The sequence below is a fragment of the Helobdella robusta genome (genome assembly GCF_000326865.2).
Source record: "Helobdella robusta unplaced genomic scaffold HELROscaffold_47, whole genome shotgun sequence".
In the NCBI taxonomy this organism is placed as follows: domain Eukaryota; kingdom Metazoa; phylum Annelida; class Clitellata; order Rhynchobdellida; family Glossiphoniidae; genus Helobdella; species Helobdella robusta.
In genome coordinates, this window is record NW_008705176.1 from 436,333 (window position 1) to 452,398 (window position 16,066).

The window sequence follows — 16,066 nt, forward strand, 5'->3', positions numbered from 1 at the left end:
CCAATTTTAAAATAAACTTCACCGTCGCATTAATCCTTAAAATCTTTTTTATTATTTTATCGATTATACTCAATCATTGTCAGTGATGAAATTTGTCTGTAATAAAAATTATTATTTGTTATAACCTGACACTCCTTGCTCCTAATTACCTCATCAAGCCATGCAAGTTGTAAAATTACTAACAAACTTATTGTTCTATCAAAGTGAGTCTCCTGCAATATTCTACCAATTAGTCAACCAAACTCGGCTCATGTAACATCATGTCACCAACTAAGTCCTAATTTACATAATTTATTTATCATTAATGATAAATTTTGCCCTAATAACCAATATTTCTTTTTTATTTTCAAATTTTATTGAAATATATTTTGAAGAAGCATAATAGCAACTTTAAAATGAGTTATAAATCTATTTATCGTCGTGACGACAATGAATAATCAAATTAAGAAATTAACTGAAAATAATATAATTGATTTAATTAATTAGTTAATTAATTGCAGCAGATATAATGAATACGCCAGGTTTAATTCATATGACACTAATTATTAAACCAATATTGTAATGTCATCGTAATTATTAATGTAAGAGTGGTAATAAACGCATCAATTAGAATCAATTACAAATTTTTACAATCACATCCACGTGTTTACATAATATTTTTTGATTACAACAATGAATAATGATTTTAACCATTTTATCGGCATCCATTACTGGCATGGCATCATCATTGTGGTTTATTTTAAGTTAATAGATGTTGTATAATAGTTTAGACTTAAAAAATTTTAAATGTAGTTGTTGGATGAATTGGTGGTTGTGGGAGTAGTCGTATCATTATGACATCATTTGTCAACTGAAAATTGCTTAGTTTGTCTTAGTTGCTTGGCTTAGTTGAACATAACTACATGCCGGTTTAAATTGTACAAGTTTTAACGTGTGGTGTGTGTGTGTGTGTGTGTGTGTGTGTGTGTGTGTGTGTGTGTGTGTGTGTGTGTGTGTGGCAATGATTTGGATAATAGAAAAAATTAATTAAATTGTGATGAAAGTACTTTGAATTGATGAAAGTATTCTAAGTATTTTTAGAAGTTTTAGCGTTTTAGTATTTATAAAGAATACCTCAAATTACTCCCGATCTGGCACTGGGTACGGGTTAGTTTTCTTAAAATAATCAACAAAAATTTACAAATTAACCTAAAATTAATCAAATTTATTTGAAAAAGAAATCTCCATCAAACTCTATCATTAAACAGCATACAGATTTTACATTTAAACTTGATAATAATAATAATATAACAAAATAATAATAATAATTTTTCTTAATATATTTATGAAGGTAACCTGCATTTTTCCAATGTTGAGTTGGACGATGTCGGCTTGTACATGTGCGTGATGAGTAATTCATTCCTGAGAAGTTTCACCCAGGGCGATGATCAGATCATCCAGGTGGTTAAAAATGATGATGAAGAAGATGATGATGAAGAGGAAGAAGAAGAAGATGATGAGGATGGCTATGATTTAGGTTGCTTTTTTTAAATTATTTATTTATTTAGTTAAATATTATTTGATGGCTACAAACTTAATGAATTATTGGTGTTAGGTTTGTTTTTTAAAATGATTCATTTGATTTAATATTCACAATTATATTTACAATGCTAGGTTTATTGCGATGCATTTTATTGTTATCACCATCGTCATCCTAATCATCATCATCGTCACCATCATCATTGCCATCATCATCGTCGTCATCATGAAGTCACTCCGCAACTGACATGGTCTTCGCCATCATCACAAGTGGTCATGTTGTGGTCAGAGGTCAAACTAAAATGCATCTTTGCCTCGTTGTTAGTAGTTGTTGTTGTGAGGATAGTAGTAGTAGTAGTAGTAGAACTAGTTATTGCACTAATTATATTATCTTTAATTAATTCATAACTTTTCCAGCCCCACACCTCAAATCAGCTGGACCAAATACAACGGTTTAATTGACCAATCACGTGCGTTCATTCACCCGGTCAGGCGGGACTTGATGATAAACAACATCTCATTGGCTGATGCCGGCTTATACCAATGCAGTGCTTTAAACAAGAATGTAACTGTCTCCCATGTTATGAAGATTATCGTTGAGGGTTTGTTGGTTGATTGGTTGGCAGATTGATTGGTCGATTGATTGATTTGTTGGTTGATTGGTTGGTTGGTTGATTGGCTGATTGATTGGTTGGTAGTTGGTTGATTGTTTGGTTGGTTGATTGTTTGATTGGTTGATAGGTTGGTTGATTGGTCTAAAGATTTGTTGAATGGTTGTATTAATTAAACTGGACGTTTGACTAATTTGATGACCGCTTTGATTATAAATTAAAAAATCGATTCATTCATCCAATTTGATTTTTTCCAGTTCATGATAGATATAATCTATCAAGATTAAAATTGATTTAAAAAAAATCCAATCATTCATTTATTTAATATTCGTTTATTGATTAATGGATTTATTTATTCATTGACCCATTCATTCAATCAATCAGCCGATCCTAGATGGATGGATGGAGCAATGAAAAATGTCGAAACGGATGAAGAGAATGACGTAGAAGTGATGTGCGATGTCTTTGCCATACCGAAACCGAATATAAACTGGTACATAAACGGGATGTCCATTCAACGTTAATATTGTTGTTGTAGTATACAAAGATTGTGTTGTATGTTTTTATTTGTGTATGTATGCACATGTTTGTATGTTTTTGCGTATATGTCTGTGTATGTATGTGTGTGTGTGTATGTGTGTGTATGTTTGTGTATGTATGTTTTTGTATGCATGTATGTTTTTTCTGTATGTTTGAGTTTGTATGTTTGTGTATGTATGTTTGTGATTGTATGTTTATGTAAAAATTTGTATTCAATTAAAATTGTTCTATATTTCAATTTTTACTGTCACATAGCTACTGATCGTTGATTGGTTGATTGATAAGTTGAGTGTTATAAACGACCAATTGCAGAGCTGTCGAGGCACAAAAGTAGGTCAATCCTGGCCAATCACCTGCGGTATACAAACGTCACTCAGTCGGAAAACCAGGTCATCCAATGTAATGCATCTAACTTACATGGCTACCTCTATGCTAATGCTTACATCAAAGTAATCGGTCGGTAGGTCTGAATGTGTTTGTGATGTGATTGTTGTGACGATGGTGATGATGCGGACATTAATGATGACGACGACGACGACGATGATGATGATGAAATACAAACCGCCAATAATCAACCACAACCAACTACAATCAACCACAACAACCACAACCAACCACAATCAACCACAGCAACCACAACCAGCCAAAACCCACCACAATCAACCACACCACAACAACCACACCACATCAACCACAGCTCAGTCGCCAAAGTTCCTAAATACTGACCAATCGACCACCATCAAAATACCAATCGAAACGACGTTAACCCTGTCATGTGACTTCACCAGTTCGCCGGCAGCCTATCACCGCTGGTATAAAACAACAGCTGACGATTACGTGATCAGTTGGAATGATGATGATGATGGTGGTGGTGGTGGTGATAATGATGATAAAAATGATGATACTGATTATGAAGTAAGAACTTTGTTTCATAGAGACACGAAGAGAATTAACTGTGACGATATCACAGATAAAAATATGACGTCATCAACATCATCATCAGCAACATCTTTTTCTTCTTCTTCATCATCATCACTATCGTTATCATCATCACCAACAAATATGGCGTACGATTTCAACAATTTTGTCTTCTCAGAAAGACATCTGCTGAAAACAAGATCAAAACAGCTGGTGTTGAAGGTAGGTTCGAGATGATGATGATGATACTGGTGATGATGATGAAGAGGAGGAGGATGAGGATGAAGAAGATGATAAGGATGATGATGATGATGAAGAGAAAGATGAGAATGATGATGATGAAGAGAAAGATGAGGATGATAATGATGATAATTATTATTTTCAGAACCTTTCACACCAGGACAGTTCATATTACCATTGCAGAGCCACTAATAAATTTGGCAGTAACACCACAACGACCAGAATTATTGTTCTTGGTTGTTGTTGTGTGTGTGTGTGTGGTGTGTGTGTGTGTTGATATTTTTTTATAAAGTTGTTGTTGCGTGTGTGTGTGTGTACGTGTGTGGTGCGTGTTGATATTTGAGTTATGACGTCGTTGTTGTATGTGTGTGTGTGTGTGTGGTGTAGTGTTATCACATTTAAACAACAACAACAAACAACAATAAACAACAACAACACACAACGCAGATAAAACCAGCATTACTACAAAACCAGCCAACCAAACGACTTTGAACGGGACGACCGTTAAATTCACGTGCGATTTCTCAACAGATCGAAGAGAAATTGAAAGTTTAAGAGTCACGTGGTATCGGATTTTCCGGAAAAATGATCACGAAAAATTTCTAGACGACAACGAGGGTGGCGATGCTGGTGGCTATGGTAAAAAATATAATGACGATGGCGAGGATGGTGATGACGTAAACGAGGATGATGATGATGTTGATGATGATGATGATGTTGATGATGATGATAATAATAAAAATGGAAAAGACGATAACGACAGTGACAAGACCTACTTCCTTTTAAATAATTCAAAAATTATCCACTTCAACAACAAAACAACAACAATTAATTACCGTAATAATGATAAGAATAACAACAATAATAATGACGTCATCAAAGTTCTGCTGAAAGAAACCAAAGACCGTATATATTTCACTAATCGATCCCTGTGGATTAGGAGTGCGAGAGTTGGGGATAGCGGGGAGTACTCTTGCCACGTTACGAATGGGATCGATTGGGACCAGGCGTCCGCCTTTCTCGTCGTTAAAAGTGGATTTAAGTTTTAATTTTTTTTAATCCTAACAAATTTGTGGAATTAGTTTTTATTTATTTTAATTATCTTCATCATCAGCACAACAAAATATGATCACAGCAACATCAACAAAAACATCAAAAACAACAACAAATACAACATCAAAAACAACAACAACATCAACAACAACATCAGCAGCGACAACAACACAACATGAACAGGCAAACCATCCAAACCATACGACGCACGCATAGACAAGTGTTCTTCATTGTCAGCCATTTTAAAATGGCGGCCAGCCGACGAAAACAACTCCCCGATCACTAACTACACGGTCTACTCGAGGCATCAGTCAAAAATACAATACGACTACCTGGGGCCTAACCCTACTCCTCCACCGACGCCATCTTCACTAATTTCAGGATTTAAATCCCAAAAATTTCAGAGATGTGCTGTCGTTAATGATAGCTCAAAGCTGATTGGTAGCGCGATTGAAGTTAATTTAACTCTCTCACCAATGATGGAGTACGAATTTCAAATTTCTGCCAGTAATATTTTAGGGGAGGGGCCTAAATTTGAAATCAATCAATCATGCGTGACTCCGCCTTCGAGACCATTCAGGAATCCGATCGGTGTTTGTACTGACTTGAAAAATTGCAGTCAATTAATTATTGTCTGGCAGGTAGATTTTGGCCATAATTTATTTATTAATTTATTTATTTCATCATTTAATTTTAGCATATTTTCAAATTTTATTAACCAGAATTTAATCAACTGATAATAATTCTATAATAAAACCATTCCAAAAATAAAATTACAACAATAACCACCAACCACTAAGCCCCTATTGAAAAGTGAACTGAACGGCAACGGATTTTTTTACCTGGTCAGCTACCAGCGGCTTTTCACGCCGCCACAAACAACCACAACGACCACAACTACGAACCCTTATCTTGACAGCATCAACGATTTTTTCGGCAGCAGTAGCAGCAACAAAAACAGCAACAACAACAATCAGTTTGATAACAATTCATCACTTAGTAGTGAGAATAATTCTAGTCTGTCTAGTCATGAAGGTCCTGAAATTATGCAGGTGTATAACAACAACAAATACTTACATGATCTAACAACAACAACAACAACTCACAACAACAACATCACACATTCACTAAACAACACACTCTGGGTAAAAAACAACTCACCCACCATCAAACACCACCAAAAACCACCACAACTAGCCACTAACCACAAACAACCGCCTACTACAGTCTTATCCAACAATACCAGCCACCATCAACCACCACCAGCCACAAACAATCACCAACCACCACACCAACCACAAAGGTAGTAAGAGACTCGAGAAGTAGCGAGGCCGTCATAGAGATGGCTGACTGCAGCTTCAAGCGCTTCGTCGTCTACGTGCAGTCGGTCAATGAGGAAGGATTCGCCGTGTCAAGTGATGTTGATGTCAAGGTCGGATACGCCGGGGAAGATAGTGAGTTGTTTGAGAGGGGAACAAAGTTTTAGGAAAGAGGAAGAGAAAGAGAAACAAAATAGAGGGGGAGAAAGAGAGAAAAAGAGTTGTTTGAGAGGGGAACAAAATTTTAGAAATGAGGAAGGAAGAGAGAGAGAGAAAAAAGAGAGCAAAGTTTCGCTAATTTAACGAATGTCAATGTCAAGATGTGGTACATACACACCTGGATGGAGAAGGTAGTGAGTTTTTAGTGAGGGATCAAGCGAAAAATGAATGAAAACGAAAATGATGAAAGAAAAAGTGAAGAAAATAAAAGAAAGAGAGAAAGAGAGAGAGAGAGAAAAAAAAGAAAAAAAGAAAGAGGAAGAGAGAATAATTGTACGAAAGGATATTTGTTATTATCAATAGATAGACTCTGTTCAAATTTTTTCTCATTACCACATTCCCTATCTTATCATCTTAACATCATCGTTCACTGCAAAACTATTACCAATCAATCATCGTCGTCGTCATCATCATCATCGTCGTCATTAGGACCATCAGTTCGCCCGCAGAACTTACGGCTGAACCACGAGAAGTTGAATCAAAACAGTGTGGAATTGTACTGGGACCAAGTGAACACGAGCCCCCATACTATCAACGGCATCTTTGTTGGCTACCAGGTCGGTTCAATTGAGTGATTGATTGGCAGGTTGGTTGGTTGGTTGGTTGGCTGGTTGCTTGGTTAATTTGTTGATTTTCTGGTTTTGGGGTTGATTGGTTGGTTGATTGGTCTGTTGGCTGGTTATCAAAAATGTTTTTGAGAATGTAAGGTTATTTGGCTGGGCGGTTGGTTTTATGGTTGGTTGGTTACTACTGCTTAAATATAATTTTATTCAATCATTCATTCAATTTTTTAATCATTCAATTATTCAATCAATCATTCATGCTCACACTCATTCAACCATTCATTCACTCATTCATTTATTTAATAGTTCATTCACTCATTCATTCACTCACTCCTCCATTCGACCAATAAGATCCACGCGTGGGTGAGTGACAACCCTGACATCATCAGGGTGCAGGACATCGTCATCTACCACGACATCAACAACACGCTGGCCTGTTCGGCCAAGGAAGACATTGAGGTCACGTCATCACCATCTTCTTCCGGTTATTATCACGTGACCGGAAGTTACCGGGATCGAACTCCGATTAGAGTCTATATGACGGATTTGTGGCCCAATACAATCGTTACCGTCGGTGTTTTGGTTGTTAGTAGTTCGAATGTCGGAGATCTTAGCGATACTATTGAGTTTATGACTCCATCAGCGCCGGGTTGGTTGGTTGATTGGTTGGTTGGTTGATTGGTTGGTTGATTGGTTGGTTGGTTGATTGGTTGGTTGGCTGATTGGCTGATTGGTTGGTTGGTTGATTGGTTGGTAAATTTATTGAAAAAACAAATACCTCATCTTAATTGCTTGTTTAATAAATTATCAATGAAATTAATTTGTAGTTGAATATTTAGTAAACTAAATTGATTGTCTCGAGTCTGACTGGTTGAAATTATATTACGACTAAAATAACGACCAATGAGAGACGTTGATGGATATTCCCACGTAGACCCTGACCAATCGGAATCGTCCAATGGTTCAGCTTCATCTGCTATTGTCAGGATTGTGACAAGACCGCCCACTACACCAAGTTAGTTGATTGATTGATTGGTTGATTGATTGTTTGATTGGTCAATTAATTAATAAATAAGTTGGCTGATTATCTGACTGTTTGTTTTTAATTCGCTTTTATAATTAATAAATGTTTTAAACTGAAAATTTGGTCGGCAGTAGGTTAAATGACAATTAATTATTTATATATTCATTCAATCTTTCATCCATCTTTTCATTAAATAAATAATTCATTCATTCGTTCATTCATTCAATCACTCATTCACTCATTCATTCATTCAATCACTCATTCATTCATTCATTCATTCACACGTTCATTCATGAAGTAACAAAGGCCATTGAAATTCCCAATGCAACTTTCGACGAACTCTTCAACAACACTGACGAGTACGGTGATGACGACGATAAAGGTTCATTTTGATTTGTAATTATATTAGGTACCTTTAATTTATTTTTTTATAAAACATTTATTTTTACTTAATTTAATAAAAAATTTTTTTCTTGTTATAAAACATTTATTTTTTTTAATTTAATAAAAATATTTTTTTTTTATTATAAAACACGCCGAAAAGAAATTGTGGCTACAACAAGCTTACCTAAGAGAGAAGAATATAAAAGGACTTTGATTGGTTGGTTGGTTGGCTGGTTGGTTTGTTGGTTGGCTGGTTGATTGGATGGCTGGTTGGTTGGTTGTTTGGCTGGCTGGTTGGTTGGTTGGATGGATGGTTGGCTGGCTGGTTGGTTGGCTGGTTGGTTGGTTGGCTGGTTGGTTGGTTGGTTGGTTGGTTGGTTGGTTGGTTGGTTGGTTGGTTGGTTGGTTGGTTGGTTGGTTGTTTGGTTGGTTGGCTGGCTGGGTTGGTTGGTTGGTGGTTGGTTGGAGATTAAGAATTAATAGTCGTGAAAAATTGAAAAATGATTTTATTTTAATATTTAACTTTCTAATACAAGGTTTTCAAGTTATTATATTACTTATTAATTTTACATAGTTATCCATAAATTATTATATTGACTTATATTTTGTATTATTAATTGAAATATTTTTTCGACAACAGTTAATAACACTGTATGCGAGTTAACCGCATCACGCACACATTGTACGTGATAGTCGGGGATCACTTGGCATTCGAACGCGGTAACTGCAACAGCGTTGCCTGACACCTTAACCATTACACCATGTCGCCGCCATTTTTGCAGGAATTCCAAAATTGGCGCGCTGGTTCATCGGAATGACTTCATCGGTCGGTTTGTTGTTCATCCTACTGTTCATCGTTTGCGTTCTTAAGAGGAGGAAGGGTAGAAATTATCAAGGTGGAAGACTTGTTTCTGATGTTTTCTGATCTTATAGTTTGTGTCTTTTGGGCTAAGTCGTTTCTTCAAATGAACGGTTGTCTTGGCTAGGAAGATGTAAAAGAAACTAAAAGAAAATTAAAACTAAATTTTTAAAATGTAAATAAGTATTATCGAGATCACCATTTTCTTAATGTCAACTGCAGCTAGAATAAAATGTCTCTAATGACGTAAATGAATCCGAGTCAGCGTTTACGTCAAGTGGTAGTATAGTTCAATTCCTACGTTAAATTCAGTGATTTCAATTTTAAAAGAATTAGGAAAAGCTCAACTTTTGCAGAGAAAAAAATACAAATTATGAATTAGTAATGAATTATTGATGAAAAAGTTTGATAATTTATAATAATTAATATAGCTGTTATTGTTCATAACTTTTTTTTTAATTGACAGTACACGAAAGAGAGAAAACGAAAGGTAGAGAACTGGACTGGCCAGATGTGAAGTTGGATAGTAAGGAAAGAGTAGAGGGTAGGAGGAGGTATGTTAGTCGATTGATTGATTGATTTGGTCGCTAATTGATTGATTGATTGAGTCGCTAATTGATTGATTGACTGATTAATTTAGTTGCTAATTGATTAGTTGACTGACTGGTTGATCGATTTTTTGGTTGTTTGAATAAAGAAGTAAACCCTTATTGAAAACTTCACATTAAATTTTACTTAAACAACTCAACCCATGAGCATTTAACCATTTAACAAACAAGGCGTGCACACACGTACTTACACAAACACATAAACACACACATCCCACACAAACGCAGGTTCGCAATTGGTCGTCTAAGGAAGAAGAAAAGTCGCTTAAGTTCTTCAATAGTCAGCGAGACGAGCAGCCTAAAAGAGTACGACGAAAATGGAGACATGACGAACTTTCTGGAAGATGGTTCCTTCATCGGCCAGTACATCTACAAGCCCTTCATAGTCGAAGAGAACGAAGGAGCTACAATTGTCATTGAAGAAAGTGGGACTGATTCTAAAACCAACGGCCTGCCTAAGGATGGAAAAGATGGAAACGGTAAGGATGATGAAGGAGGTAGTGGAGAAATATCAGAGGGAAATCAGCAGGGACCAACTGTCGTGTCGGTCCTTGCTACATACATCTGATCTTATTGGTTTCTCCAGAGACTTTTGTTTCTAATCATATTTTGTATCTCTCGGACTCAGGCGTTTGCTAAATGAATTGTCTTCTGTCTGGTGTCTTCACGTCGTCTAGTGACTACACGTCTAGTATCTAGGCAAGTCCAGAAAAATACAAAATAAAACCTAGATGACACAGAAGTCTTCCATTCTTTTTTTGTTTCCATGTGGTTTATGTTTTATTTTCAGGATTTATTTACAAATGACGTCTCTATATTTATACAATTACGACTCTAGAACGTTGTCACTGACTTATTTAGTACAATTAGGCAAATTGGAGACCATAGTAGTATAGTTATATGTTTTTGCCGTTTATTTTTGCCACATCTTTGTTATTTTTTGCTTTAAAAAAAATTCGTGAACTAAACAAAACATTAAAAAGTATTCCAACCTTACACACAGACCCAGATATACATCTAATAATTAGGATACTTATCAATTATTAAAAAATTAATCAATCAATCTTCGTTTAGCGTCCAGAGACCCAGTTCCCCTGAGATAGGATAGGAACTTATATCTACTTAGGATACTTATATCTGAAAGATATACGTAATTACACTAAGGTCTATATATTTCATTTGCCCGTATATATATATATATTTATATATATAACATGTACGTTTAGATTACTATTAGGATTAGAAATAGTTGAAGCCATATCAATTACTTAGTACTACCATTTAGTACAGGTACTTAATTACTACTTAGGAATTGGTATAAGCAATCAGTCCAAAAAGTACTAATTTCAACAAATTAACTGTTAATTATGGTTTAATTAGATTTTCCGATATAAAAAAAGCCATGTTGTGAGAACTAAAATTCGACGACAATGTGTAAAAACATACGAGTATCTAATTATACTATACAAAAGAATAAAAACTAATCGATTAATTATGTAATTAATCATTAATTAATTAACAAATTAATTTATTACAATTATTCTTTTATTATCGTTATCTGTAGTGCGCCGATGCGTGACGTCACCGTTGACAACGTCCAAAGACATAACAGAAAAAAATTAATAAAAATTCCAAAGACATCGTAACAGAAAAATTGAATAAAAAACCAGACGTCAGTGCAATAAGATCGCTGTCGACTAACAATTAAATTATTAATGCTAATAATATCAATTAATTATTATTAATAATTATTATCTAATTTTATTAACACTCTAAGATTCCGTAATAACAATAACCAACACAAAAACGCGATGTAACACCAAATAAATGGCCGCATACATATACATACATTTAATATAAAATTAAATTAAACAAGAAACACGCATTTAGAAATTTTTTTTTCAATTCAGTACATACAAACACACACATGTGCATATATAAAAATACACATACAACCACACATACATAGGTATACACATGCATACATACGTACATACATACATACGTAGGTACATACAAACATACACACACACACACATACACACAATAAAATCTTCTCGACACGAACTCCACTATCAATGAAAATTACATAAAACAAACATGAACATCATCATCATAATTGTTTCTTCATCTTTTATCATCAACATAAAACAAACGATAACGACAATAATGATAATTATTATTATAATTATTATTATTACAACGACGATTTGCGAATAAATTATGTTAATTTAACTGCCTACAGTGAATCCGATTCCGAACCGGAAAGTATTTTTGACGTGATTGCCGAAGCCACTTAACGTAAGTGTAAATGGCATCGGTAGTAGCTTCTTCTCTAGGACCGCCCCAATACAAAAATTCGAGTCGAGCTGACCTAATTTGGGTTAATTTGATTGGTCAGTTAAAAATAAGGGTATTATTGCAATCCGTGGTTGGTTAAAAATATGTAACTAACAACCAATCAAATCTTAAAATACATTCAATCAATCGACCAATCAAATCAATAGAAAATATCAACCGGCCAATCAGAATGAACGAACCTTTGAAAACGACATCAGACTTTGGTAGGTCGACCTGATAGGCTACAGTGGTAGTGCACTCCTGGCTGGCCAGGTTACCATCCAACTCAACACCTGATTGGTTGATGGGACGTTAATCAAATAGCCAATTAGATGTCAGTAAATGAGCAGCAAAGTTTTAACTCAAAACCCGATTAGCTGACGACAATTAACAATTTAATAACATGTGAATAAACAAGCTGTAAAACTGTAAAACTTTCTATATCAACATTTAATTGGATGTTAACATTCATACACACACTCACACATCACACAAAAGATGTCCAATCAAAAGCTCATGTAAATATGTAAACAGACAGACAAACAGGCACTCAAACACAGACACACAAACAAACAAACAAACACAAAGACAGACATACAAACCAAATTGCATGGTATTGCTGGCTTTTTGGTAGTAGCATAACTTCATGCCCAATGTGAATGGTGTTAGGTTGCTGCTAATCTGCCAAGAGTCTCCTAAAATTCAATCAATCAATCAATCAATCAATCAATCAATCAATCAATCAATCAATCAATCAATCAATCAATCAATCAATCAATCAATCAATCAGCCAGCTGAATTACACAATCAATCAGTCTTTAATTTGGTTATGTAATTAGTTTATCAATCCATTACTTTGAAAGTCATTCAGTTGCTTAGTCAGTCAGTTGGCAAACCAATCAAAACTAAACCAACCAACCGACCGACCAGCCAACCGACCAACCAGAATATCTGGCCCCAAACGAAACCGCCCCAACGTGCCCCCCTGGAATATTGGCATCTGACTGGTAGAGGAACTCAGTCCCCAAAGCAATCCTCTTTGTTATGTTCTGCAGGTAGTTGCAAATGAACATGCCTGAGGTAAAAATGAAATATGCCTCAATATACAAGCCATCAACTTATGAACTCAAGCTGGACAACAGATCAATCAGTCAACAAATCAATTGGTCAGTGTCATCCGACAAATCAGTTAGTTGGTCAGTCAATCAACCAGCCAGTCAGCAGTATCATTCTATCATTTAGTTAATAAGTAAATTGGTCAATCAAGTCTGTTAATGGCCAACCAACTGATGAAACAACTGACCAACCAACCAACCAATCAAACAACCAACCAGAATCTTTACGAAGGTCAACATTGGCAAGAGTGAATGAGGTGGTGTAATCCTTCCCCCTGTACTCCAGCCCCATCTGGCTGCCAACCAACTTACTGCACTGGATCTGTGAGGTGGGTTATTATCAACGAGTTTCATGAGGTATTTGAATGTAGTTGTGCGTATCTCTATGTGTATTTGGACGTATTTGTGATGTAAACTGTATTTATCTTTATCTTTATCAAGTCTTTATCTGTATTTGAAAGGTATCTGTAACTTGGTTACATAGGAAAATTTTGTGTAGCATTTTTGTGTATTTGATTGTATCTGTTAAGTGCATGTGTGTGAAAATGTATGTAATTTTGAAATACATGCTGAATATTGTTGTGCTATTGTTGTGAAGTATTTGTGTATATGTAGTGTATATGGGAGTGTCACATGACTGTGAAGTATTTGCCATGTATTTGAATGCATTCTTGCAGTATCTGCAAAAGTTTGTATGTATTTGAAGAAGTCTGTCGTTTAATTATACAGACAGCAACAAATACGCACCATACCACACACACACAGCAAAAAATACACATTATACCACACACACACAGCAAAAAATACACATTATACCACACACACACACACGCACACACACATACACGCACACATAAACAAACCTGAGAGATGAATCGACATCGAATGGCTTTAGTGAACTGGTGGATAACCTGAGCATTCAAACTTCCAGAAAAATCCATGTCCCCAAGCAAGACTGGATATGCCTAAGCAGCAAGTAGATTAGGGAAGTCAAGAAAATTTGGAGATTGAGAAGATTAGTAAACTAAATAAAAATTGTCCAATCAAAATGGATTTTATAAAAAAATTTGAATTATTTAAGTTACATTTCCAGTTCTATATGGCTCGTGTTTTCATATTTTTTTTCATTTTCATACTTTAAAAAATTTCAAACTTAAAAAAAAAACAAAAATCCTAAATAAACTTTTAAAAAACCACCATCACAAACTTCATTAGGGCCAAACTGTCTATCTCCGACGTATGTGCAACCAAATCGATAGCCAGATGGCTGCAAACTGCTCATTGTTAAGGTGTGTGAAATTTGAAATACGCTGCTCAAACCTTTAGTGTATAGGCATTTTGTGATATAAGCCAATATTTGTCATATTGGTATTTAGTGAAAATTTAGTAAAAGGACATAAATTCATGAAAAAAACCTTTATTGATCTGTAGCCTGGCTCCTTCAAACGGGGCGGGGAAGACTTCTGTGGAGATTTTTTGATTGAAAATTTTTAAAATCATACAATTATGAAATATAATTATGAAAAAAAGCAATTGCTGAATGAACGATGTGAAGAACAAAAACAAATGCATGAAAAACAGAAAACATAGGAACATCAAACATAAATAAACATTCCAAAATAAAGTGAACTAACAAACGAACGAATGAACGGGAAATAACCTTTACACTTTCTGTGCAGATCATCGTAGACACCTGGATTGGTGTCATCTTGTGCGGGAACGGCCAACCCGGTTTCTGACTTGGCATCACCGGGCGGTGAAACAACCTTTGGAATTTCAGTGGAAGGTGGGGGAACGGACGCCATAACTTAACTAACGTATCGTTGAATAATTGGACTAAAAAGTAGTGAGAAAGAAATCAATTTTAAAAATAGGTTAAATATTAATTTAATTACTATGCGGATGCCCTTGGTGCATCCATGTGCAAAAAGAAAGCGGAAGTTTACAGCGCTCGATTAACTTTTAAATTTTGGTTTAAGCAAACCATACATACACGTAGCTTTTGTAATTTAATACCATTGAACTTTTTAAATAACATTATTTTTTAATGTAATTATTTTTAATTAATATAAAATTAATTGAAAAAATTTTTAACAAATCAAAAGTTTCAACTAAATCTTTTTTTGAGTTTTAAATTAGTTTTTAAAATTTAAAGTTCAAAAGTTGCCTAGCAACTTAATGAAAACTTATTTTGATTTATTTTCGATATTTTTTAAACATGCTGATTTTTATTTTGTTTCATATTAAATTATTTTTACACAAATTAAAAAAAACTTGCAATTAATTTTTGAAAATTATTTTTAATTGAATATTTGCATTTTATAATTTATACAATTTTTCTGTTGATTTGGTAATTGGTTGGCAAGCTAAAATCTAAATTGACCAAACGTTACGTGCAAAATTATGAAATAATTAGTGAAGTAAGTAAAGTTGCAGGCAAAAATTTTTTCAGATTTAAACATTATTTTTCATTTCTCTAAATGAATGAAGCCAACATAGAATCTTTCAATTACAACGTCTTTTTGTTCTCAATTCTTCTTAACTAGTGTTAAATTTGAATTAAACACTCGTTTGCTAAGTCTGTATTTGCTTTCTCTGGCACTTTTCTCTGAAACTCTCTACCTCCTTCTCTGACTACTTTTACATCACTTGCAAAGTTCAGAGTGGATCTCAAGACCTATCTTTTTGCAAAATTCATTGAGGAGCGCTGTTGAACATTGCGGAAATATCGCTTTATAAAATGATTGATTGATTG

General features: G+C 34.7%; 2 protein-coding genes across 2 annotated transcripts; one reads left to right on the top strand and one right to left on the bottom strand.

Moving 5' to 3' along the window:
- Nucleotides 1-160: 160 nt before the first annotated feature.
- HELRODRAFT_193292 (hypothetical protein) lies at nucleotides 161-10,815 on the top strand (the record flags this gene model as incomplete). Its single annotated transcript, XM_009026434.1, has 20 exons — nucleotides 161-203; nucleotides 1,331-1,516; nucleotides 1,751-1,838; nucleotides 1,936-1,988; nucleotides 2,514-2,648; nucleotides 2,982-3,125; nucleotides 3,367-3,809; nucleotides 3,988-4,087; nucleotides 4,275-4,859; nucleotides 5,064-5,521; nucleotides 5,681-5,932; nucleotides 6,184-6,334; nucleotides 6,848-6,975; nucleotides 7,333-7,630; nucleotides 7,916-7,996; nucleotides 8,304-8,387; nucleotides 8,550-8,606; nucleotides 9,172-9,285; nucleotides 9,715-9,802; nucleotides 10,085-10,815. The coding sequence occupies 20 exons, from the start codon at nucleotides 161-163 to the stop codon at nucleotides 10,422-10,424; spliced, it is 3,828 nt and encodes a 1,275-aa protein (XP_009024682.1). The 3' UTR covers nucleotides 10,425-10,815.
- Nucleotides 10,816-10,837: 22 nt separating this feature from the next.
- On the bottom strand, nucleotides 10,838-15,264 carry HELRODRAFT_185918 (hypothetical protein). Its single transcript, XM_009026435.1, is given in 11 exon segments — nucleotides 10,838-10,861; nucleotides 10,872-11,113; nucleotides 11,216-12,230; nucleotides 12,397-12,489; nucleotides 12,799-12,891; nucleotides 13,140-13,271; nucleotides 13,528-13,633; nucleotides 14,175-14,276; nucleotides 14,519-14,631; nucleotides 14,727-14,774; nucleotides 14,972-15,264. 9 exon segments carry the CDS (start codon nucleotides 15,114-15,116, stop codon nucleotides 12,088-12,090), a joined length of 975 nt encoding a protein of 324 aa, XP_009024683.1. The 5' UTR covers nucleotides 15,117-15,264; the 3' UTR covers nucleotides 10,838-10,861; nucleotides 10,872-11,113; nucleotides 11,216-12,087.
- Nucleotides 15,265-16,066: the final 802 nt, after the last annotated feature.